Source organism: Xyrauchen texanus, chromosome 50 (genome assembly GCF_025860055.1).
Source record: "Xyrauchen texanus isolate HMW12.3.18 chromosome 50, RBS_HiC_50CHRs, whole genome shotgun sequence".
NCBI lineage: Eukaryota > Metazoa > Chordata > Actinopteri > Cypriniformes > Catostomidae > Xyrauchen > Xyrauchen texanus.
The window spans coordinates 13,383,413-13,410,867 of NC_068325.1; the positions used below are offsets into that span (position 1 = coordinate 13,383,413).

At 37.1% G+C, this 27,455-nt stretch overlaps 1 protein-coding gene across 2 annotated transcripts; it reads right to left on the reverse strand.

The window, feature by feature from the left end:
- Positions 1-2,200: 2,200 nt before the first annotated feature.
- Positions 2,201-25,608, reverse strand: LOC127640921 (granzyme-like protein 1). 2 transcript variants are annotated; one of them, XM_052123638.1, is made up of 5 exons: positions 25,483-25,608; positions 25,048-25,198; positions 24,306-24,447; positions 23,844-24,095; positions 2,201-2,420 (listed from the first exon to the last, which is right to left on the reverse strand). In XM_052123638.1, the coding sequence occupies exons 1-5, from the start codon at positions 25,538-25,540 to the stop codon at positions 2,262-2,264; spliced, it is 762 nt and encodes a 253-aa protein (XP_051979598.1). In that variant the 5' UTR covers positions 25,541-25,608; the 3' UTR covers positions 2,201-2,261. The 2 variants fall into 2 exon arrangements, with proteins under 2 accessions (XP_051979598.1, XP_051979597.1); XM_052123637.1 differs by lacking the exon at positions 2,201-2,420 and adding an exon at positions 23,529-23,698.
- Positions 25,609-27,455: the final 1,847 nt, after the last annotated feature.

The window sequence follows — 27,455 nt, forward strand, 5'->3', positions numbered from 1 at the left end:
AGCTCAGACTTAATGAAAAGCTTTCTTGTTTCGCAATGTGCAACTGTCAAGTCAAACTCATCGGAAATGAGGAATCCACCACAGATATGTCGAGAGTCCTTCAGAAGAGAAACCATGTAATGTCTGGTGTATGGTTTTGCTTTTGTTGCATACTTTATGCCCACATTCACAAGGGCTGAGAGAAAGCGAGAGAGTCATATTATTCAGCACATACAGTACTTAACATGAGAAATCTATGATATATCATGATTAACAAAATTAACAAGATGCATAAATATTTGCTCATTTTCCCCTCGATGGTGGGCTCATTTTGTTTGTGAGACTCTAATGTGTAAGATCATATACGGTTTTCCAACAGAAATACTGCTCAGATTGCATAATTTTTTGGAAAACGATGAGGAAGGGTAATTCTTTAAGGCAAAATCTCATGTAAACAATGGAGACTATATCAATATTTATCAGATTTATCACTTTTATGGACAAAATATGCTATTGGATGTTTTTCACTGGACGCTTTTCATGGATAATTTACACAAGTGTGGCGGATTGGATTCATCTGGCGATCGCTTATTTATAATAAATGTATGAAGTCCCATTTTGATTTTACATGTTTTGATTTGTACTCCTGACACAAATAACTATATTACAGTTGCTGGAGAATTTCTTTGTGAAACAGACCGGAAATTGATGTTGAACTCTTAGATCTTTCAAAGGATATATAATTTGTCAATATTGATAAGATTTATGAATGGTAAATTGTATTGTAAATGTAAGCAGAGTGACGTCAGGCCCAAGGGAGGGTACAATGTGTATCCACAGGTTTTAACCAACAAATATTTGCAAAGACTTGCGTACTAAAAATGTACATAAAAAGCAATTGTGTACAATTTACTTATGAAAATGCTTGTATTCAATTCAATGTGTCAATTTATGCTAGAATGGCTTAATACATTTTTTACACAAATTTGTGACTCGTGTTTTTACAAATGAGACCCACTGAATGCAGAAATACAGAGCATTGCATTATGGGGTTTTTTATTTCCAGGTGGAATACCCCAAATAGAACCCATTATGGCTTAATTTGATTTTGTTTTTTCTGTTTCGATTGATTTTTTTATTTTGTTGCACACTGCTCAAGTGATTATGTCACAGAAATTACTATACTGGGACACTCGGGGCATAATTAATCACCTAATCAACGGTGAATGTGCAACACAAACAAAAAGAAAATGAAAATAGCTGCCACTGCAAATGACTGAAAGTGTGGTGACCAGTACAGCAATTCCACCCCAGAGGATTCTGAGTGAGAGATGGTGAAAAACTTGAAAAAAGCCTTGCTGACTATGTAGGGAGCTACCTTCTAAGGCAGCTCACAAGGGTTTGGACCTAGCGAGACCATTAGAACTAGTTTGAGAGAGAAAAGTATATCTACAAAAACAGAAATAAGTGTGTGTGAGAGAGAGGTAATAATTGATTATGTGTGGATGTGTTTATATCTCCAGGAAAGGTGTGGCAGAGGGGCTGTTGGCGCTTTTTAATATAGCTGAAATGGGGATGCGATGTCTCAGGCAATTGTACAAAGTTTCAGATCTCTCCAAGACTCGTTATAAACTGTGCTGTGCTGATCAATTGTCCAGTTCAGGCACATTTTTGTGATTTGTTTTTAAAGGGTGCGCTAACTGCTGGCAGAACAATCCAAAACAAGGTTGTCCTAATAAAAAGGTTCTAAGACTTCAGATTCGATCATATTCAGTGGGTTTTAAAAGACTCAGGAGGGAAGGAAAATACTTTGTCAGCACACTAACGAAGAGTGTTCGACAATAGAACCAAATATACTATGCATTGGCGTTAAGTTTGCATTGTGTATGAGGTCTTTGATGACAATCTGCGAAAGCTCGCTGGGAAAATGGAGTATAAATACAGCAGTAGGTGGAGATATTGAGGGAATATAAAAATCCAACAATTAATTGTTGTGCTTTCTATCATTTTGGAGTTAGCTCTGTTCAATGTGATTGCAAAACAAGCCCTAAAGGTTATGCACTAATGAAATACAAATAAAATGATAATTTCATGGTTGTATGACAATAAAAGGGATTATTAATGTAGAAGAAGCTATCAGGGACAGTTGCTGTATCTTTCCTGATTTTCGTGAGGTTGTAAAAATGAATTCAACGTGACTCATTGATGATTGATGCTTGATACTTTTATTGAAAAACAATTTGGAGAAATAAAAGGAGGGGTGGGGTGGGTTTAATCTCAATTCAATTAAAATTTCCAGTGATGTTGTGGATCCGTGGAAGAAATGCTGAAATCTTAGTATAAACTTCAGGGTACTCGTGTAAATTGCAGCCAAAAAGGCTATTGAAGGATGTGATCTCGACTGCAGTGTCTCCACAAACCAGAGGACCTCCTGAATCCCCCTGTTAAGAATGTAAACACAAAGATTAGCACATCACTTAAAGGGAAAGTTCACCCACAACTTGTACATTACCATAATTTGTGAAACAAATGACTTTTACAAATACCTGACAGATTGCTCCATCACCATAAACACATCATCTGGGAAGCTGAGAATATTTTCTGCCATAAATGTTCACATTTTGTGTTATCCATAATCTTCACATCGACCTCCATGAGGCATGTGCTCCCTGGGCCATTATTGCTCAGCATTCCCCAGCCTGCAACACTGCAATCAAATGTTCCCTTCTTTTGTTGGTATGGATATCCAGTTGATGTTTTTGTTTCACTTGACTTTTCTCTGTAGCTGAGATGAATAATAAGAAAATAAATTCAAATAAATAAACAACTGCAATAGCAAACTGTAAATATGTGTCATGTTTGTGCCATTGATTTCTGATTCAACCAAACAACTGGACTGCGTGCCTTTTAATGAATTATCCGCATTCATATCAGCGTCTCCTGCTGAATGTGTTTATAGTATGAGTATACAGTATGAGTGGTGGTGGCGTAGTTACTATCTATATATAAGTCTATAGCACATATCTGTTAATCAGAAGGTCGCTGATTCCACCAGCATTGTGTCCTTGAGCAAGGCACTTAACTCCAGGTTGCTCCGGGGGGGATTGTCCCTGTAATAAGTGCACTGTAAGTCACTTTGGATAAAAGCATCTGCCAAATGCATAAATGGAAATGTAAATGTTTATATGCTCTCCTCCCGCGATGGTCGACGGTGGGCAATAGGGTGGTGGACACCGTGAATGGGGGCCCTGGGCGTAATCCCAGGTAAGCCTGTGTATAAAAACCACTTGACTTGACTTGTATTAATGCCTGTAAGTGTGTATATGAATATGTTAACACATATAATGCTTAATGTAAACTGTGATTATTTGAGTGTTTATGTACTGGCTCTATTTACTTCCATTGTAAGTGACTCATGGTAACCTCTTTTTTTTAATGGACCAGGGATGAGCAGAAATAGTTTTTTTGTGGTAATCCGTAATGTGCCACAAATGCTGTTAATTGAGCTTATAACATGTTCTAATCGAATACTCGATCCTGATTGTCTAAAATGCGTGTTTTATAACCGTTTAATGAATGGTAGTTCTTGTCAGTTTAATCACCGTTGTACAGTGGGTACGGAAAGTATTCAGACCCCCTTAAATTTTTCACTCTTTGTTATATTGCAGCCATTTGCTAAAATCATTTAAGTTCATTTTTTTCCCTCATTATTGTACACACAGCACCCCATATTGACAGAAAAACACAGAATTGTTGACATTTTTGCACATTTATTAAAAAAGAAAAACTGAAATATCACATGGTCCTAAGTATTCAGACCCTTTGCTGTGACACTCATATATTTAACTCGGGTGCTGTCCATTTCTTCTGATCATCCTTGAGATGGTTCTACACCTTCAATTGAGTCCAGCTGTGTTTGATTATACTGATTGGTCTTGATTAGGAAAGCCACACACCTGTCTATATAAGACCTTACAGCTCACAGTGCATGTCAGAGCAAATGAGAATCATGAGGTCAAAGGAACTGCCCGAAGAGCTCAGAGACAGAATTGTGGCAAGGCACAGATCTGGCCAAGGTTACAAAAAACATTTCTGCTGCCCTTAAGGTTCATAAGAGCACAGTGGCCTCCTTAATCCTTAAATGGAAGATGTTTGGGATGACCAGAACCCTTCCTAGAGCTGGCCGTCCGGCCAAACTGAGCTATCGGGGGAGAAGAGCCTTGGTGAAAGAGGTAAAGAAGAACCCAAAGATCACTGTGGCTGAGCTCCAGAGATGCAGTCGGGAGATGGGAGAAAGTTGTAGTAAGTCAACCATCACTGCAGCCATCCACCAGTCGGGGCTTTATGGCAGAGTGGCCCGAAGGAAGCCTCTCCTCAGTACAAGACACATGAAAGCCCACATGGAGTTTGCTAAAAAACACCTGAAGGACTCCAAGATGGTGATAAATAAGATTCTCTGGTCTGATGAGACCAAGATAGAACTTTTTGGCCTTAATTCTAAGCGGTATGTGTGGAGAAAACCAGGCACTGCTCATCACCTGTCCAATGCAGTCTCAACAGTGAAGCATGGTGGTGGCAGCATCATGCTGTGGGGGTGTTTTTCAGCTGCAGGGACAGGACGACTGGTTGCAATCAAGGGAAAGATGAATGCAGCCAAGTACAGGGATATCCTGGACGAAAACCTTCTCCAGAGTGCTCTGGACCTCAGACTGGGCCGAAGGTTCACCTTCCAACAAGACAATGACCCTAAGCACACCGCTAAAATAACGAAGGAGTGGCTTCACAACAACTCCGTGACTGTTCTTGAATGGCCCAGACAGAGCCCTGACTTAAACCCAATTGAGCATCTCTGGAGAGACCTGAAAATGGCTGTCCACCAACGTTTACCATCCAACCTGACAGAACTGGAGAGGATCTGCAAGGAGGAATGGCAGAGGATACCCAAATCCAGATGTGAAAAACTTGTTGCATCTTTCCCAAAAAGACTCATGGCTGTATTAGATCAAAAGGGTGCTTCTACTAAATACTGAACAAAGGGTCTGAATACTTAGGACCATGTGATATTTCAGTTTTTCTTTTTTAATAAATGTGCAAAAATGTCAACAATTCTGTGTTTTTCTGTCAATATGGGGTGCTGTGTGTACAATAATGAGGAAAAAAAATGAACTTAAATGATTTTAGCAAATGGCTGCAATATAACAAAGAGTGAAAAATTTAAGGGGGTCTGAATACTTTCCGTACCCACTGTATATTAATGTGCCTAGCACCTACTCTGTGAGATTTGTATGACTCTGTTCAAACTATCTCCAGACACGAATATAGTGTGGTAAGTCTGATGAGTCTCAAAGCTGGTATTAACGGTCACATCACAAAAACCAACATCAAGTCATGCAATGCTGTCTTTAAATCAACTGTGAAGGGCTAAAGGAGAAATGCAAAAGTCACCAGTGTCCGTCAGCCCCGTATTACGGAGTCTGACTTCAAGATAATTAGAAATGCAACTTTACTTTCCTTTTACATACTGATAAGGCTCGTAACGAAAGTATGGTTTGACATATAGCTACTGTATTTTTTGCACAGAGGGGGAGAGATCGAAACAGGAACCTATCAAATGCATCTTTCGCTGTTCGACAGGACAAGACAAAACTATTTGAATAGTAATATGATTAACATCATCTAATATCTTTGTTCTGTTGGTACATGGGGGGCCTCCATGGTGTGTCGGCCAATGGGCCTCTCAGTTCTTAATCTATTATTGGTGCAAGGCCATATCACGATTTCATCCTTAATTCAGTCAATGATTACCATGCTGAAATCAGTGACAACCCCCAGGTGTCTGTTAACTTTAATTCTTTGTCATGAATTAAAATTGTTTAACTTGCACCTAGCCGTGGATTATCACTCAATTACAGTAACTTGTATTGAACCCAGAACATTCCTTTTAACATAAAAAAATTATAGTTTTAAACTAGTGTTGTCAGTTTAACACGTTATTTTGGTGCAATTCATTATATAAAATATATAACTCGGAGCAATTCAAGCTTGAAGTATCACTTGCTTTCTCCAGGGGGCAGTAAACAAAACTCAAGCTGTATAGGCAACATGCAGCTTATACAGAGAACAAACCACACTTTTCAACAGCAGACAGCACAATATAAGAATGTGTTCTTGCATTTAAACACAGCTTGATAGAGGACAAATCCCAACGCAGTAATCTCAAGACATGTTTTCTAAGTTTCAAACTACATATAACACAGCGACCTAAAAACAGTATTTTTATGACGCAATGCATCCAAAGTGAGACGCTTCAAATTTTCTGTTAATTTTAGTTGCAATTATTTTTAATTATTAACTAATTGGCTAGTTTTAAACACACCAAATATTTATTTCAACTAATGATTACAGCTCAGACTAAGCTAAAGGCTTACCTAATTTGGCAATGTGCGGCAGTCAAGACAAACTGATCAGAAATCAGGAATCCACCACAGATATGTTCCCAAGTATTATCCAAGAGGACTTGAAGAGAAACCATGTAAGGTCTGGAGTGGGGTTTTGCTTCCGTGACATTCAATATACCCACATTCACATGGGCTGAGAGGTAGAGATCCTATCTTTATCAGATCATACATTCAGATAGAAACCTCTTTATGAGCCATCAACTGCTAGTAATTAGTAAAGTCAGTTAAATGCAGATACGGTATCTAGGGAGTTGCTGAGACCATACTGAAATATTGTTTTGTACAATAATTAAGCAGATATATTGATTATTGGTGATTAATATGCTTTTTGATCAATCTAACCTATGAAGGCCAGGTATGGATGCAGAAAGGCCAGCAGGAACAGAGAGATGATTGTCATGATGAAGATGACATTCAGTGAGATTTTACTGTGAAAAAAAAGTTTAAATCTGGTATGAATGGGTGTTGACATTGGGGGAAAACAGTTTTTTTTTTTTCATATTGTGAAATCAGTAACACTGATAGTGTGAAGATAGATTTCTTGTTAATTCTTGAGTCCCAATAGAGTCACCCTGAGAAAGCCAAAAGTTACAGGGTTAGAAAAAGCTGAACTGTGGGATATCGATAGTAGAGTATGTGCTTGCAAATAAGACTAAATTGAAGGTCTTGCTGCCTCACTGACCAGCCAATAAATCACTTAATTATAATAACATAGTATATTCTAATATTTTTATATTATAATTACAATGTAATATATGGTGAAATACTAAATTACAATGTTCATATTAATTTATGATTATAGCCACTGCACCCCCACTGTTTTTAGAACCACCCTCAGTGATTTGGATCTGGAACCGGACCTGGTGCGATATTCTGCTGCATGTAAACAACTTCTTACGGTCAATGTCACCATCATTAACAAAACAGTATGTCTGTCATACTAGGGACAAATATACACCTCAAGGGTAATGTGTGCCTGTAAAGTGGAGATGTATTGTAATTGCACATTTTTTAATAGACGTTTAAATGATACAAAAGCAACGTAAATACGTTTTTTTTATGTACAAAAATTTTTTTTTGATCTGTTGCTGAAAATGACAAAAATGCTGCACCTGCAGATGAGGACATACTGATTTGCAAAATCATACATGTTTATCAGTTTTGATACTTGTCACACTGTTTGAAAAATCCCCTCCACATTATAAAAATGCAATCCAAATAGGAAACAAAGATTACCCTATGGCAGTACATTATACATCTGTACACAACTCTAACCCCTCCACATTAAAAATGATTGGTTTAGAAACAGGAAGGGAAACTATCAGTAAGGGAGGTAGATTACAGAGACTTTTACAAGGAGAGACCTTCTGGATTTTTCATTTAAAAGCCACTATTTTCCCTGGCTTGAATAAAGAACTAGATTTGACTCCTTTCCTGTAAGGATATTCCTCTCTCCTTAATTAGTATCCAAATTGATACAGAGGATTTTGAGTGTGGGATAACGATGTATTAGGTTTATGATATATTGTTGGTCCTCTACACAGTTTGTATGTGCTGGCCTGCATGAACATGGGGTTTTAAACGTGAATACAGTTGTTGATATGTGTTGTTTATATATATATATATATATATATATATATATATATATATATATATATATATATATATATATATTATATATCACACACACATGAACTTGCATGCAACAGTATACAAAAGTAATTTATTGCCTTATATACTTATATATAATTTACTTATAATTTATTTGTAATGTTGTGGTATTTAATAAGGCGTTTCCCCCTTTAAGATTTTGGAATTCCTCAGCCCCATTAACTGGTTGGCTGTATTTTCACCTGTGACCCATTTTAAGGAAGGCTATTTGCCAAAATGCATCAGAGTTTTTTTTTATGCAATGGTAATTTAGTATTAAATTTAACACTCAACATCAGGAGTCTTTTAATAGTAAATAGTAAAATAAAATATTCAGAAATTATAGATTTTAAAATCTTATTTTAATGTTTGCCGCAAAGTGGACAAAGTAGTTCTACTCTTAAAACATTATCAACCCGTTTACACACTCATGGCTCAAGATGTGAGTCTCGTCAATGGTTTGTTTGGCATCCCATTCAGCACACTACTACATAAAACAGGCTGCATGACACTGATAAATGATTACTGCTAGAGTAACATTCACATACACGTGTGAAGAACTTCAACATTTTACAAATAACACAAAGATCAAACATTTTCCCCTCTCACTTGTTTTTGCTTGTGTGTCCCCTCTGTGTGCGAATGATGCGAAGATCTATTGGGATTTTACTAAAGTTCAGCACTGAAAGGTTTGCTCGCAGACTGCATGGTTATCAGATTGCATAAATTAATATGACAAAGGGCGAAATATTTCCTATTTGTGCATGTATAAATCTCTGATTGGGGTGTTGCATCTATTATCTGACAAGCATGAGCATACTAAAAGCTTTTGGATGTACAATACGTCCAAAAGCCAGATACAGTAAATGAATTATCCAATAAAAAAACATGAATGATAACTCGGCCCACGGCCAGTAGTTTGCACTGTTCTGCAATTTAGGGTGCTTTAAGTGTCACTTGAGGGTGTAGAACCAGGCCTGTATCTCACTCGCTTCTAAATTATCATAAACTGGTTTACAAACATAAAATTATAATGTTCCAAATACTATTATTTTACTTACAACCCAGCTAACAAAATTATGTCCTTAAAACATTTTCCAAATGTTACATTGTGGTTTCTGAGAACCGAAAAATGTCCAGTTTTCATGGCGTAGATAAAAGATTAGGATAACATCCCTGTAAATATGGCAATTTAATTAGCCAACTTCTTTATCCAACTTAATCTCTTGAGTGTTCATATTTTTATGTAATTTTTAATGTTACATATTTTTTGTTCTTCTAGCACAGGGGTTCTCAACCTTTTGCAAGCTGGGCCCCCCCAAAGCTGGTTCATTGCAGTTGGGGCCCCAGTGCCCCCCGGCCCGCCCCATGCTTTATTGTTGTTATTATTATTATTATTATAATTGGCAGTAGCACCAGACTTCTAATGTGAGCTTGCAGGCATTATTATTATTATTATTATTATTATTATTATTATTATTATTATTATTATAAGTAGTAGTAGGCCTATCATCATTACTAGGCTATTGCTATATAATTATATGAGGTTACATGCTTTATTGTTGTTGTTGTTGTTGTTATTATTATTATTATTATTATTATTATTATTATTATCATCATCATCAGTAGGCCTATTATCATTACTAGGCTATTGCTATAATTGGGAATTGGCACCAGACTGCTGATATTAATTTATGCTTTATTATTTTTATTACTACTAGGCCTAATAGTAGGCATCATCTGTATTTTTTACAGAAGCTTGCTGGTAGGTGATGTTAATGTGAGACCTGAGCCTGCTTTGCCTTGCAAAGATCCTCAATTCTTGGCTCAATGTTTGATAAACATAGCCTCAAATCATCCTCGATTTGTGCACGATTGCAGTATTTCGTTTTGAGTGCAGTCATTTTTTGAGAATCCTGCCTCACACAAATATGTCGACGCGAAAGGAAGGAGAATCTTCAAGGCGACGTCACAGAGTTCAGGGTATTCCTGCATCAGTGCTGCCCAGAATGACGAAAGAGGGCAGGAGCTAAAGAGTTCCTTCAGTCTACTGTCACTCTTCAGCTCAATAAGCTGTTCCTGCATATCAATTGATAGCTCGTTTGCTGTGCACACAAACGGATCTCGAACCCACGCAAAAGAGCGATAATCCTCTTTAAAGTACGTTGCAAATTGTTTTCTCATTGCTGACAGGTGCTCAGACGCTGATTGAAATGGGGAGGAGAAATCGTGTGACGTGCCTGCATCAGTGATAAAGTCTGCAAGGCTGGGGAACATGTCGCAGTTCCCTCGACTGATGCGGCCATGCCAGAGGTCTAGTTTTTGTGTGAAGGCGTGCAGTTTGTCTGCAAGGAGCAAAATATGAGTTTCGCGGCCTTGCAAAGACAGGTTGAAATCAAACAAATGAGCGCCGTTTTCTAAAGTCTATGAGCGCAGCACACACAAATAAACTAAATTGACATACTGCAGTTAAATTTCAAAATGTGGTGTTTTTATATTTATAATATTTGAATACAGTTCAGCAACATACATCACACGACCTGACGACCAAGAGAGCTGACAATTGACCATCACTTAATTTACCATCACCTCACGATTGAAAATGTGACACTGATTTCATATGACAGTTCAACAAACAAATTAATAATATTAAGTCACTTACATTTTAGACGAAATAATGACTGTTTTGGTCTATTTTAGCAGCGAAAATAGATCCGATGAATCCAAACAAAGATCACAGCATAGCCATAGCGCATCTCACAGCAATACTCAATCGTGTTTTGAATGATTCAGTGTTGTGAACGAATCGGTTGAGTCAAAGATTCAATGACCCATTCACAAACATCGGTCTCATTCTTGATGAATCGGCCGTTTGAACGAATCGTTTGATGACTCGCTTAATGAAACCGTTTATCACCTGCATTTGCGCTCACTATCGACAAACCAATCAAATTTGTTCAAAACGTTTTTTTTTTAAATCAGTCCAAACACATTTTAATTTTTATTCAGGAGTTATGTACATACAAAACTATTTTTTTTTTTTTTTTTCAGTTTTTATTTCCCTTCCATCGTAGCCTACTCGCGCCCCCCCGGGAGAGTGTCCACGCCCCACCGGTTGAGAACCACTGTTCTAGTACAAGCACTTTACAAGGTTAAAAGGACTGCTTAAACTTTTAGTTATTTTGCCCTGTTTTTCCAGTTTCACATCAGATTATTTATGGATTATTGTGAAGTCATAACAGAAAATAAAGATAAGAAAGAGAGAAAATATATTATTAGTGTATGCATACTACAAAATAGCATGTTCAAATTGTTCTAAATTCTTCATTTCTCCTTTTGCTTCCAATTTTAGTTCATGATGCGGTTTGCACAACTTATCTGCAGGAAGTTTTTATCATCATGCAGAATCATGTTAATAAATGTGATAAAAACGTCATTCGCAGATCGTCTGGTCAGCATAAACTGTTTATCAGAATTAATCTTCTAGAGCTCGGCAGAATTTTTTCATTAGTAATCAAATTAAAAGTGGTTAAAGGGTGCGATGAACTTCACAAGATGTAACTTTGTCACCACTTGAAAATTAAACATGTTTTCAGATTAAATGGGTTGACATTTAAAGAACTGCAACAATGAGGACCAGCTGATTTATTGATGATTCAGACATATAATCTAAAATCTATTTTAAACAAACATTTTACCCCATTTGCAAAGACAGTTATGACCCTCTGGTCCACTTGGTGGCAGTATCCTCAGTTTGACAGTTTTGTTTTTGTTTAGCTGGCCTGCTGGTAGCTCTTTGATCTGTTTTCCCTCTCTGTCTGTTCAGTTAGATGCAGTACAGCTGGGCTACCTCATGTTAATGTTTTGAGGTGTTTGGCAGGTATAGATTTGGGTGCTGACCGGCAGTCTCTGAAAAGAATATACTGTGCACTCATAAGGTCTTCAGTAGATTATGGGAGTATGATTTATGGAACAGCCTCAGCATCTCTGCTTGATAAAGTAAATATAATACAAAATCAAACTCAAAATCAAAGAATATGCTATGGAGCATTTAAAACATCACCTGTGTCAGCTCTACAGGTTGCAATGGGTGAGATATTGTTGGAGTTTTGTAGGTTAAAACTGAAATTGGTATATTGGGCAACTGTAAAAGGGCATTCAGAAGTACATCCAGAAAATTGCTGGGAACATGAATATAGAAATCTGAATAGCTTTGGATGGAAAGCAAACAAAGAGGCTCATCAAATTGGAATAAGTAACTGTGCTGTTTGACCTACTGTAGTATTGCCAGCAACACCCCCATGACTATTCCCAATGCCTGTAGTTGAACTTCACCTTCTATTGAGTATAAATTATTAAAAACAGACAAGAACCTTAAGAAACAATAGGACAGAAATATTTGGATCAGAAATATGTATCAGTATATCAGCTATATACAGATGGATCTAAAGATCCTGAAACAGGACATACAGCATCAGCAGTGTATATACCAAGGTTCAGGAACAAAATAGCAAAAAGAACATCTAATCATATATCAGTATACACAACAGAAATGCTTGCAATATTTCTGGCTCTTCAGTGGGTGGAAAGATCAAAATACCTGAAGTGGTCATACGTTCAGACTCTTTTGCAACATTATTAAGACTAAAGAGTGGGAAATCATCAACTAGGCAAGACATATTATCAGAAATTTTATAAAGTTTGTTCAGAATACATCAAACAAGAACCGTTATCTAATTTTTTTTATCACTCATATAGGGGTAGAAGGAAATGAAGATGTGGATCAAATGGCAAAACAAGCATTAAAACACTCAGACATAGAGTTGAATGTTCCAATTAGTAAATTGGAAATAAAAGGGTGAAAGGAGCTGTAAAGGAGTTTATAACAGAGTTAATGGACAGTATTTAAGATGTACATGTAGTTGTTGGTTTCCTTTATATTTATATATATATATATATATATATATATACACTCACCTAAAGGATTATTAGGAACACCTGTTCAATTTCTCATTAATGCAATTATCTAATCAACCAATCACATGGCAGTTGCTTCAATGCATTTAGGGGTGTGGTCCTGGTCAAGACAATCTCCTGAACTCCAAACTGAATGTCAGAATGGGAAAGAAAGGTGATTTAAGCAATTTTGAGCGTGGCATGGTTGTTGGTGCCAGACGGGCTGGTCTGAGTATTTCACAATCTGCTCAGTTACTGCGATTTTCACGCACAACCATTTCTAGGGTTTACAAAGAATGGTGTGAAAAGGAAAAACATCCAGTATGCGGCAGTCCTGTGGGCTGAAAATGCCTTGTTGATGCTAGAGGTCAGAGGAGAATGGGCCGACTGATTCAAGCTGATAGAAGAGCAACTTTGCCTGAAATAACCACTCGTTACAACCGAGGTATGCAGCAAAGCATTTGTGAAGCCACAACACGCACAACCTTGAGGCGGATGGGCTACAACAGCAGAAGACCCCACCGGGTACCACTCATCTCCACTACAAATAGGAAAAAGAGGCTACAATTTGCAAGAGCTCACCAAAATTGGACCGTTGAGGACTGGAAAAATGTTGCCTGGTCTGATGAGTCTCGATTTCTGTTGAGACATTCAGATGGTAGAGTCAGAATTTGGTGTAACCAGAATGAGAACATGGATCCATCATGCCTTGTTACCACTGTGCAGGCTGGTGGTGGTGGTGTAATGGTGTGGGGGATGTTTTCTTGGCACACTTTAGGCCCCTTAGTGCCAATTGGGCATCGTTTAAATGCCACGGCCTACCTGAGCGTTGTTTCTGACCATGTCCATCCCTTTATGGCCACCATGTGCCCATTCTCTGATGGCTACTTCCAGCAGGATAATGCACCATGTCACAAAGCTCGAATCATTTCAAGTTGGTTTCTTGAACATGACAATGAGTTCACTGTACTAAAATGGCCCCCACAGTCACCAGATCTCAACCCAATAGAGCATCTTTGGGATGTGGTGGAACGGGAGCTTCGTGCCCTGGATGTGCATCCCACAAATCTCCATCAACTGCAAGATGCTATCCTATCAATATGGGCCAACATTTCTAAAGAATGCTTTCAGCACCTTGTTGAATCAATGCCACGTAGAATTAAGGGAGTTCTGAAGGCGAAAGGGGGTCAAACACAGTATTAGTATGGTGTTCCTAATAATCCTTTAGGTGAGTGTGTGTATATAAATGTAGTTTTCCCTCTACGTCAATGCTCCACATTCCATCCCAGTAGGTGGTGGAATATGCACAGGACGCTGGTTTGACAACCACCATTAAACGTCAAAGAAGAAGCAGCAGCAGCAGCTCCCTTATAAATCGCCACCAGTTTACCTACTCATTGTGAAAGAGTTGCTGTTTGGATTTTGGCTTTCTCTTTTTGAGCCTCTATTAGTGTTGTGGTCCATTTTATGTTACTTCTAGCTCTGGTTGGCCTAACACTATTGCCATTCCCAATGTTTATATGGATCCATGGAAGAAATGCTGAAATCTATAGTATAAACTTCAGGGTAACAGAACAGGTTCACCGAAGGATGTTAACACCAACTGCAGTGTCTCCACAAAAAAGAGGACCACCTGAATCACCCTGTTAAGAATGTAAACAGATAAATACATCACTAAAGTAAAGTACTTATGATTAAAGTATCATAATTTGTGGATTCAGTGCAACCAGTTCATGCCCAAAATTGAAAATGTAATCATAATTTACACACCCTCATGTCTTTCCAATCCCATATGACTCTCTTATGCGGAACTCAAATGTTTGAACAGCGGCAGATGGGGCTGTATTCTGAAGGCTGTTTGAAAACAATTTTATTTTAGCAATTCTGTTTGTTTGCGCTAGCAGAAATGACACACTTCCTACTTCAGCTAACATATGAAAAAAAAAGAGTTCCAAATCATAGGTGTAATTTATGGGAGGGACAAGTGTGACGGGTCCCTACCACTTTTTGCCTTTGCCAATTTTGTCCGCACCACTTTTTGAAATTTCTTTCGTCAGGGATTGTAAGTGTCTAATGCAGAAGAAACATCCAGAACTCTCGTGCATCCAGACGCGCGCTCTTATAAATTGAAGTTATATTAGGGCAGATTAGAACCCGTAACTCTTGTACTAAAGGCGAAAACTTTACCTTGAGACCAATCAGTCATTCTGGCTAAAATCTAACTTATCCATGTATTTATCCACCGACTAGCAAAATCACATTACTGTTTATCAAGTTATCAAATGAGTTACGTGAAAATATTTATTGGAGCTCTTGAATTGGTAATTGTAACAGGGTTAAAAATGGGAAATGAGGAGGAGGGAACCGGCTGAACAAGACAAACATAAACACACACAGCAGCTGCGTGTGGCTCGCTCTCTCTCACAAACTGCTGCATCCGGCTGCATTTATCCCTCTCCTCGGCTGATTAGCCCGATTAGGGGTCGGGCGAGCATAGTCACGGCATGGCCCCGCACTCCTCCTCATCGCAGTAATCAAGAATAACAATTTTTAATACAGTAAAATATTATTTGACATTATCCGCACATATCCGAATGCATTTTCATGAGTTTCACCACTTTGTGACGTCCCCACCACTTTATAAACAAAGTGATGCCCATGCCCCAAAGTATCATAAAAAGTATGATGACAACTCATGCATCATCTTGTCTTCTTAAGGCATAGGCCTATAGTATATAGCTGTATATCCAATATTACAACTTTGTTGTCATGACAACAAAACCATGCAATCCTGGTATTGGATATAACTTCACACAGAAAAGGTTAGTAAGCGATTTTATACACTAAAATCATATTAATACATATAATGTTTACATCTTGTGACTATACTGTTTAAACTATGTTGTATTTTTAACGTTTGTGGCCTGGCCTCATTCACTTCCATTGTAAGTGGCTGACTGTAACTATGATTATTTTTTTACGTAATGAGAGGCGAGCTGAAATATTGTTTTTTTTTAAACATTATGCCATAAACTCTGTCGACTGAGCATAACTTCATAATATTCTTTGAAGCCCCTTAAATTCTTAACTTCTGTGCCATTCACTATACCACATTTCTATGAGAAAGAGATGCTTGTATATTAGTATTACTACCTTTTTCACACCATTCTACTTATTTTTATAAGGCACCAACTAAAATTGCACAGTTATTCCGACAGTTTTGGAGAGTTTATACAGTGTTACTGAAAATGTTGGATGTGATTTTAATATTAAGCCTAATTAAGAAAATGTGTTTGCTTATATTTCCTCCTCAATATCTGATGCTAATAAAACAGTGGCGATTATGATGCTCTTTCATCAGTCTTACCAGTGAAGCTCAGGTTTGGCAGCAGAGTGACCAGCAGAAGCAGACAGATGGTGGTCATTATGAAGAAGACAATAAGTGAGATTTCACTGTGAAAACGGTTTAAATATAAGTGTGGGAGCAGATATATTTGTGTTTCCCATACATTTTTTTATTTTATCTGCTTGTGGTATCAGAAACTGGTGATAAAAAGAGAGCGTTTAGTTGACAGCGTACTTGTGGCCTCATGCAATCAGAACGCTTCATCACCACCACTGTTTGAGAAAAGAAGCTCAGCCTATCACATTTGTGGTTTCAGTGTCAGTAAACTGATGGTTTATACACAGAGTACTTTGCACAAGAGATCAGCAACAGACTGCACCATGACTGCAATTTTTGAGATCTCTTTGAAAGATCTCTTCTTAGAACAAGAAGTGAAATACAGTAAATGATGATAAAGACCCATGAAGAACAATCAATTTGTCTCAGTTTGTCATAGTTCCCTTGTCGGCTCAAGGCTCGGATCTGCTTCATTTTACTTCATATGTTTAATTTCAGAATTGGTGATGCAAATTCTGTCAACTGTGCAGAATGTCTGTGTTGGGCCCAGATGTTAATTTGTTTTCTTAAAGTTAATGCATCAGCCTTTGACTGAATTAAAACAGTATCATGCAAAGCAGTCGCAGTTCGTATTCGCTTGTTGTCCAAAAAGTATACTTTGAAAGACTGAGAGCTCAAGACAATCTAGTAGGTGAAAATACATATTGTATATCCGACATACTGTTGTGACAAACTTTACAAACTGGGTAACCACAGAATTCCCCATCTGCTGACTTTAACTGCTTTATTGGGGGAAGTAGGCTCCGACATGTTGCCTTTAAAAAACAGTGACGGTAGTCATAATTTAGAGATTTATTTTATCATGTCAAGTCTATATGCTGCAGCTATATGCTGCTTGGGCAACTTCTCGTCTCCATATACACAACATCACTGGGACCCATCATCCAGTCACATGGTTTCTCTTACCACTGCTATGCTGATGACACGCAACTCTACTTGTCTTTCCAGCCCAACGACACCACAGTGACCGCTCAAATCGCTGCCTGTCTGGCAGACATCTCAGCCTGGATGAAGGAACACCACCTGCAACCCAACCCAGCCAAAACTGAACTCCTTGTCTTTCCAGCCAACCCTGCTGTTGAACACAACATCACAGTGTAGCTGGGTCCAACTACAGTTTCACCTTCCAAAACGGTCAGAAATCTAGAGGTAACCATTGATGATGAGCTAAATTTCACAGACCACATTTCAAAGACTGTAAGATCATGTAGATTTACACTCTACAATATCAGAAAGATAAGACCCTTCCTCTCTGTACATGCCACACAACTGCTCGTTCAGTCCCTTGTCATAACTAGACTGGACTACTGTAACGCTCTCATTGCAGGCCTTCCTGCATGTGCAACTAGACCTCTGCAAATGATCCAGAATGCAGAAGCACGTCTGGTCTTTAATGAATCTAAGAGAGAACACATGTTACACCACTCTTTGTCTCTCTCCACTGGCTGCCGGTTCATGCACGTACTAAATTCAACGCCCTGATGCTGGCATACAAAACAGTCACTGGGTCTGCTCCAGCATACCTAAAAACATTTATGCAGAGCTACGTTCCCACCAGAAGCCTGCGGTCGGCTAAGGAACGTTGCCTTGTCGTACCAAAACAAAGAGGCACCAAAACACTTTCCCGGACTTTCAGTTTCATCATACCACGTTTGTGGAATGACCTTCCCAACTCAATCCGTGAAGCTGACTCACTCTCTGTCTTCAAAAAATGGCTAAAAACACATCTTTTCCAAAAGCACTTAACCACTCACTAAAAAAATAAAAATAAATAAATAAATATATATATATATTATTTACATTTCTTGTTGCACTTAAATCTGTTTTGTATACTATACTGATGATAGTGAAACTTTGTAATATGGCACTTTTCTTACCACTGTCTCCTTAAGATGATTCACTTATGTTTTCCTCTTTTGTAAGTCGCTTTGGATAAAAGTGTCTGCCAAATGAATAAATGTAAATGTAAATGTAGCTGATTCTGTCTTAATTTATCTTATTTGAATTTGAAACTATCTGTTAAAAATCTGAGGTATAAAATGTGAAACTGTAAATAATTACCTTTCCACATAAGGTGGTGCTATAACAGTGACAAACATGAAAATGCCTGTATGTGCATTACATAGAACAAATGTAAAAAACTTGAAGTTTTAAATCGCCTTTAATGTGCACCGTAATAGTTGTGAATTTTAATCTGACATCTAGCAGAGTAGCTGCAGCATCATGCAAAAAGAAGTTCTTCATTACCGATGGCATCGAAAAATGCACTTTTTGCAGTCAGTCATGATAAATATAATATAATAGTCAGAATAAATATTATGGATTCAAAACCAGCTAAGCTCAATCGACAGCATAATTTTTATAAAAGCAATTAAATTAATTGTTCTTTTAAAACTTTATTAAATGTATTATTTGAGATGAAAAGTTGTTAAAATGGCATTATGTCAGAAAAGGTTTGTAAGTGATTTTATCACACTAAAATCATGTTAACATGCATATTGTTTTCGTCTTGTGACTATACTTTTGAAACAGTGTGTATTTAAATGTTTACAGATTCCATTTATTGGCTTTTTTTAAGAAAAGGAGGTACGAGTCAAAAATAAAATGTTGTGGTAATCAACATTATTCCATAAATGCTATCAATTGAGCTTAATTTGTATTAAACCCAGATTTTTCCTTTAATTTATTCTGTGGGTGATATCGTCCATTTCCACCAGTTTATTGAGGGGAAAAAAGTAATATTCAACTTTTATTTTGAATAAATGCCCAGCACCAAATGTAGAGTAAAGCAGGTTTTTCTCCACCCATGATAGAGTCTACATCTCATGTGAGTGTACATGATTGTAAACATGTTTTTTCAAAAATTCTATTCTACACTCTTAGAAAAAAGGTCCCATATAGAACTTAAAGTGGTTCTATTGCTCACTTCGTATTTGGATCCCCTAAAAGTTTCTATGTTGAACCCTTTTCAAGGGTTCCATCAAAATACCTAAAGCCCATTCCAGCGACTTTGAGAACTGGTGTCACTAGACTGCAATCTGTGTCACTTTTGGGCGTTGCTACTGTTTTCGCTGTAACGTTATTGGAGGATTGCACGTCTGGCCATAGATTTTGAAAATGTTATCATGGATGAGACCTACTTCTGGTAGATTTAAGATATCATTACAATTTGACAAGGAATCAATTCTCAGAATGCAGTGTAGAGTGTTTTACAAAACGTGCAACAGTGTTCAGTGCATTAAATCATTAACTAGGTGATCAGTCTGTCAATATAAATCATTTACAAGACAATCAATCGATCATGAATGAATCAAACTCACTCGGATTCCAGACCGTTCCTGACACGCTTTTCCATGCATCATTGTTTTATTATATCCATGTATGTGGTTACAGACAAATTATATAGAACAGTAAATCCCTCACGATGCTGAAACTCCATCTTGCCTGCACTCATCTCCAGTTTGCCAGGAGCCAGAAGATATCTCTCTTCACTCCCATTGGTAGTCGTTTACTAATGTCGCTTGTCATTTGCATAAAGTAGAAATTTTCTCAGCTTTGTGGTGGTGGTGTAGTGAGCTAAAGTAAGCAGAAAGTTGGTGGTTTGATCCCCACAGCCACAAGAATTGTGTCCTTGAGCAAGGTACTTAACTCCAGGTTGCTCCGGGGGGATTGTCCCTGTAATAAGTGCACTGTAAGTCGCTTTGGATAAAAGCGTCTGCCAAATGCATAAATGTAAATGCAAATGCTTTGTCTTGTTGCTCTCCATGGTGATCTATGACGCCAGCGGCCGCGGCAGTTCATGTCGCTGAAAGTTGCTATGCTCTCATTGAAAGTGTATGCCACAGGCAGTGTGAACAGGGCTTAAAGGGTTCTTTATGCCAAGTGAAAGAGGGGTTCCCAACATGGAATTGTAACACTTGGTTTTTGTTTGGTTTTTAAATGTAGTTTTTGTTTTATTACCAGAATAACGTTTAATAGATGTGTGAATTTAAAAATTAATTGCAAAAAGGGTTCTTTTTTTTGTAAATATTTGTGAATAGAAACTTTTTCGCATAATGTCTTCTTCGGAGCCAAGTAAAGAACACTAGGGTTCTATATAGATACACAAAGAACCTTTTTTCTAAGAGTGTACCATTACTATTTGTACAAATACCATTACTGTAATGTACAAATGAATTAAAAAAAATTAAAAAAAATAAATCTCACATTGATCTCAAGTCAATTTATTGGTTTTATGACACTTTGCTATTGTTAATGTTGTAGAAGAAGCCATTTACAACTGCTGTGTATTTCCTGCTGTTTTATAGGGTTGTAAAAATGAAGACCACAGGACTCATGGATGATTTGACGCTTGAAAATTTGATATAAAAACAATTTGGAGATATTAAAGGGGGAAATAATCTCAAGCAAGGAAGACCACCCCTCCCAATGACCAGACGTTTTTTTTAAAGACAGAATATCTCAACTCTACTAATGAAAGACAGATCAATATATATTTTATATATATATATATATATATATATATATATATATATATATATATATATATATATATATATCTTCACTTTCACTATCAGATGTGAAAGTGAAACTAAACAGGCGCCACATGTGATTTACAGATGTGAAAGTGGAGATTTATTCTACTTAAGTAATACGTATTACTTAAATATTGATCTGTTTCTCACCCACACCTGTCATATAACTGCTGAAGACACAGAATTAAACACGGGAGTTTTATGGATTACTTTTATGCTGCCTTAATGTGCTTTTTGGAGCTTCAAAGTTCAAAACAGAGCTGAAATTTTCTTCTTAAAATATTAATTTGTGTTTAGCAGAAGAAAGAAAGTCATACAAATCTGTGATGGCACAAAGGTGAGGAAATGACAAAAGAATTACATTTATTTGGTGAACTTTCCCTTTTAGTTATTATTTTAAACATAAGGGGTGTAACAGTTACATTTTCTGAAAAAGATCAGATCTGTTGTCACTGTGATTGTCAAATTACAAAGACCATGAGTGTTCAACATCACATACACCAGAGATGTGTTCAAAAACAAGAGCGATATATCTAATATTAGCACCAGAGCTCCTTTGGTGACAAGTCATAAAGATTTGTTCATCCCCCATAGCGTTTTTCCCCTAAGTAGATCACTAAAAAGCATTTGTGTGATGGTGTCTCAACACTGTCACAGCAGGAAAAGCTGTAAATACTGTTGTCATGACAACATGTGCATGATTTTCTGCATTGCACTGCTGCCACACGATTGGCGGATTAGATAATCGCACAGATTGAGACTTGAGAGCTTGTGGGTTTGAATTTGAGAACTTGTACTATAAATATTTGTATTCGTAAGCTGAAATGTACACTCACAGCAACGAAGTGAATACTTGTAAAATAAAAATCTGAAGTTGAATGTTGCAATCTGCACTCACAGACAACCAAAAACCTGTGTTTTGAATTCAAAGTTGTAGACAAATCATCACAAATGTGTAAAATGACATTCACATAAATGCAACTACAGACACAAACATGTATTACACATTTACTTTAATTCACTTTTTCAGTTCAAGCACAAACCGGTAGGTAGAACCTCTCAAATCTGCCACTGCAACTTTAAATCTTACCAGCTTGACTTTTGGGAGAATGGTCCATTACAAGTGCACAAGTGAGTTTTGCTACAGGTTTATCACAAAAATAGTTGCTATTTATGTGATAAACCTGTAGCAAAACTCACTTGTGCACTTGTAATGGACCATTCTCCCAGCTGTTTTTCCCTAACCCTCTCCGCTCTTCCTCACAGTCTGGTGAATCCACTGCCACGGGCGTGAAGTCTGGACCAGTCTGCTGGAACTGCATGGTACCTGGGAATTTCCAGGGCCGATGCCCCTCGATGGAGATGGAGATAATTCCCCGATGTGCCACAGGCCACCCCCGATCGAGGTGCCCAATCGATTACTTAAAAGACAACATTTGTGTAAAAGTAACTCTTAAGGAAACTTGTTTCTGACTGGCTTCTAAGGCACAATAGAATACAAAGGTTAGTACATACATTGTTGGGACATTCCTTATTTTGGGAAGGATCCTGGGACTGCTAAACATCTTGTAGTTTTCCTTTTATTCCTTTATTTGCCCAGTTCCACTTTAGATATTTAATGTATTATTATAAAGCTACTTTTTTATCATTACTATTAATAATATGAATGCATTCCATTGAATACACTCTTCAAATGACTCAAGAAATCAATTTCATATAATGCATCACATTTTGGTTCACTAAGATGGTTTGCAGAACAAAACTTATGCAATCTCACGTTGCACGGGTGGATGTGGTTAAACCTCACATTTGTTTAGAAACAAAGATGAGCTAATTGCACATTTTTTTAAATGGTAAATGGGAAACATTTGCTGTTCTCACATGTCATACTCTCACCTGTGATCGAGGTTGGACATTTACTGGGGGGAATGTATGTACTTTAATACATTTGGTAAAAACATACCTCATCTTGTTAAGCAGAAAATGCACAATGTACTACCAACTAAATAAATGACGTTAAACAAAGTAGGTTGCACATGTAAACAGGAAATGGCATATTTAGGGAGCAAATGCTTATCAGAATGAAACGTCTCGTAGACCTTGGCAGATTTTCTTTATCAGTTATCTGCAGGATGTAACCTTGGCACCACTTTGGTTTTACTTCAAAACTTAAGGCAGCAATTAAACATTTATGAGCTGTTCCATCATTTTTAGTCACTTTGACCCCGAAACAAATTTTGGGATTTTGATTTTGCAAATGAAATGGATTATATATTTTTCTTTCTTTCTTTTTTACTTTAGTGCATACAACTCAAAGTGACCCAAAATGATGGAACAGGTCACAGATGTTTTCTATTTCAGCATGTTGAAGTTTAACAGTGCAACTTAAGGCCCTGCAACAATGAGGGCTAGAGGATTTGATGATTCAGTCATACAAATGTTTATTGAAAGAGCATTTGGAACAAGTATACATTTTGTCATGTTTTTATTTGCAAAAGTCAGTTAACATTTCCAGTGATGTTGTGGATCCATGGAAGATATGCTGAAATCTTAGTATAAACTTCAGGGTACTTCAGTGAATTGCAGTCATGTTTGCTACCAAAGGATGAGACTCCAACTGCAGTGTCTCCACAAACCAGAGGACCTCCTGAATCCCCCTGTTAAGAATGTAAACACAAAGCTACACCATTACTAAAGTGCTATCACAATTCACTGCAACCAATCAGCATCACAGGCTTCAGTGAAACCAATTCATGCACTACCGTTGTTACCTGTAAACCAAATAGCCTCTTATTTACATACCGCACAGCTTCCTCCATTGCCATAAACACAGATCATCTTGGAAGCGGAGAACGCCTTGCCCCATTTATTCTCACAATCATTGATCTTCATGATCTTCACATTTGTTTCCATGAGCGTCGGGCTCAGTGCGCCGTTAAATTTCAGTGCTCCCCAGCCTGCAACACTGCAGACAGAATCTGCTTCAATGTCCCCTTCTGTCTTCGGTATGGATATCCAATCCACATTGTTGTTTTGTGTGACTTTTTTCTCTAGCTGCAATCCGAAAACAGCAGAATCATAAAGATTTATCATATTCCATAAGATTGAACTGCAATTGAGTTATACTGTATTTGCAGTGTTTATTCTGTATGAAAGCTTAAATTGATGGTTTATAGACTTTCATTATTCATTCACCCTCATATTGTTCCAAACAGGAAGTGTCAGGTATAATTGTGAACAAGTGAAATGAGTTGAGATTTTTACCCTCAAAAGCATAATGTCATTGTGTTGAGTTTTATTGTTGTAGTTTGGATGTTCGTGGTAGGAATTCACTTTGATTCTTTCAGAATTCTCACTCTTGTTTTGTAGGAAATGAGCACCAACCACAGTTGTGAGAATTAGAGATCTGGTAAAAGAAAAGTATTTTTTAGTAATATATATATTTAGAAGTGCATAATGGAAGTCTGATGATTATTTCAGTTTCATTTTATTAAAGCTAAAAAAATATTTTTTAATTGGATAGATCAACCAAAAATACAAATTTTGTCATCATTAACTAACCGTCATGTTTTTCCAAACCTATATGACTTTTTCACATAATGCAAGTTTGAAAGAATATTAACCTCAGTCACCAATCACTTTCATTGGAAGAGACTGTTAATCAGTTAAACACACAACAGATTTACGCATAACAAAATCCATGACATTATACTGCGTAATCTTTAATAAAAAATGTTTTTTTAAAAGAATATATATATATATATATATATATATATATTTGAGTGCAATATATTATATACCTCTGAAGAAAAATAGTCATGCAGGTTTGGAAAAACACAAGTGTGTCTAAATAATGACAGAATTTACATTTTGAGTGAACTATCCCTTTAATCAAGCTCCATCATTTGTGGAAGTAGTCACACTCTCAGACAATTATCTCAGAGGTGAGTCTCTGAGATTATACAGTATTTCCAAATTAAGATGGTATCTTTAATTAAAATCTTACTTGTTTCGGCAATGTGCAGCAGTCAAGACAAACTCATTAGAAATGAGGAATCCACCGCATATATGTTGCCCATTGTACTGAACAGAAACCATGTAAGGTCTGGAGTGGGGTTTCGCTTCCTTACCATTCACTATGCCCACATTTACATGGGCTGAGAAAGAAATGCTATTAGTATCTCTTAATATATTAATAGACTATACTATCTCATTAAGATCATACTTTACATGAAATCTTTATAAGACATCAACAAAACTGCTCAGATATTGAGACAATTAAATAGAGAGTTTATAGATTTTTACTGAAACCATACATGCATGTTGGTTGTAATTTTAACATTTATGTAGAAAATATTTGTTTGCTCATATTTCTTCCTCAATATCTGATATATGCTAATAATAGAGTGACGATTATGATCCATCAGTCCATCAGTCTTACCAGTGAAGCTCAGGTTTGGCAGCAGAGTGACCAGAAGCAGCAGACAGATGGTGGTCATGATGTTGAAGACAATAAGTGAGATCTCACTGAGAAAATGGTTTAAATATAAGTGTGGGAGCAGAGATATTTGCGTTTCCCATAATTTTTTTTTCTTTTATCTGCTTGTGGTATCTGTAACTGGTGATAAAAAGAGAGCTTTTAGTTGATAGCGTGGCCTCATGCAATCAGAACGCTTCTCTTTCACGTTTGTGGTTTCAGTGTCTGTAAACTGATGGTACTTTGCACAGGAGATCAGCAGCTTGTAGTTGTATGTGTTATTCAAACTTCCTCCTAATGATAAGAAGTGAAATAAATGATGAATACAGGGACATAGTGTAAATTTTTCCTCAAGTGTCAGAAATTCTACTCTGTAGTAGTGAGTCTGTAATAGAAGGACTCTGTAGTGACCCCTTATGTAGCACCTCATCAGTCTAGCTCCAACTCTAAAGCAAGGCACTGGGGTGCACTTAACTGTTCCGTCCCATCAAGACTTCGCAGCATGATGGTTCTTGCATCAATGAGAACTTCTGTACACCTTATGCAGAGTCAGATACCGTCCTGAGAAGATCACACTTATTGTTACTCTTATCAATTCAAGCTTGAAATATAGCTGCAAGCAGCAACAATGCGGCCCAGCACACCTAATCACAATATAGATTGAATATAGAATTCTGGTGATTATTTTAAGCAGAGTGGTGAAAAAAGACAATTGTTTTATTTCTTAGTGTCAAACAAATGCTTGTAAATTTCAACCAATAGGTGGCGCTGTCACCAAATTGAAATGGTATTGTAAGGGCTAATGCCATTTATGAAGTTTCATGTCAATACACCAAAACTTTCAAGAAATACAACCTCAGATTCTTATTGGCCTCTTGCCATTAAATTAGTTGATGAATTACATGAGAACAGTTTGGTCTATCTGAAAGCTTTTCAGTACATTTTGTCATGAGTATCACTAAATGATGCATGCAAAATTTTGTGCAAAACTGACCTTCGACTAAGAGGAGTTTTTAAAAAAAGTTGTTTTTTTATTAAATTCAAAATGGCAGACAGGAAGTAAGGCCGACCATTGCAAATTTGGTAAGAATGTATTCGGCGGGACCCAAGGAAGCTAAGGACACAAGTCTCATGACCAGAGGCATTATTCAAAGGTTTTTAGCATTTCTTTGAATATTTTGACCACTACGTGGCACTGTCCCCAAGCTTTTTGAGTACCTTCAGGACATGGCCCCAATGACACATACCAAATATCGTAATGACAAGCCAACAGCAATTTAAGACAAAATTCAAAATGGCCGACACCCAATATGGCCAGAAAATTGGGTATCATTCGGCTCAGTATACCCCAAGAAATCTAAAGAGACCAGTCTCATGATTTTAGGCCAAACTATATAGATTATTTTTATAAGCAAAAATAGCCATTTTTCACATTTCTTGACCACAAGGTGCCACTGTGTCAAAATCATACCCATAATCAGGTACCCTCAGGTTATGCTTGTGATGACATATACCAAGTTTAGTGTAATATGCTAAAGCGTTGCAAAGATACAGCCTCACATCCATTTTGGCATGCTCACGTCAAACTTGATGCAGTATAGAAGATTTTTTTTTTTAATCATCATGAATTCCATAAATTTTTGACATGAGTGTCTCTAGATGATTTCATGGAAATCAGATATACGATCTTTATTGAGTATTTCAATAAAAACAATTCTGAAATTAGGACATACAGTTCAAAAGTTATAGGTGTCAACTACTTTTAAATTGATGTCCCAAAAAGTTGGCGAATTTGCAGTGTCAACTAATAGGAAGTTGTTTGGTAGTGACCTCTGTGTGGACAGTGCTTATTACATGGCTACACTGAACATTATAAATGGATGAGGAAATTATTTTAGCTGTGAGTTTCTTTATAACTTCACTTCACACACACACTC

Coding starts and splice junctions, on each gene's coding strand:
- LOC127640921 (XM_052123638.1), bottom strand. CDS start 25,540: ATGACCACCATCTGTCTGCTGCTTCTGGTCACTCTGCTGCCAAACCTG. Junction 24,096..24,305: donor ATGACATTATGCTTTTGAGG/GTAAAAATCTCA, acceptor TTCGGATTGCAG/CTAGAGAAAAAAGTCACACA. Junction 2,421..23,843: donor GCAATGGAGGAAGCTGTGCG/GTATGTAAATAA, acceptor CATTCTTAACAG/GGGGATTCAGGAGGTCCTCT.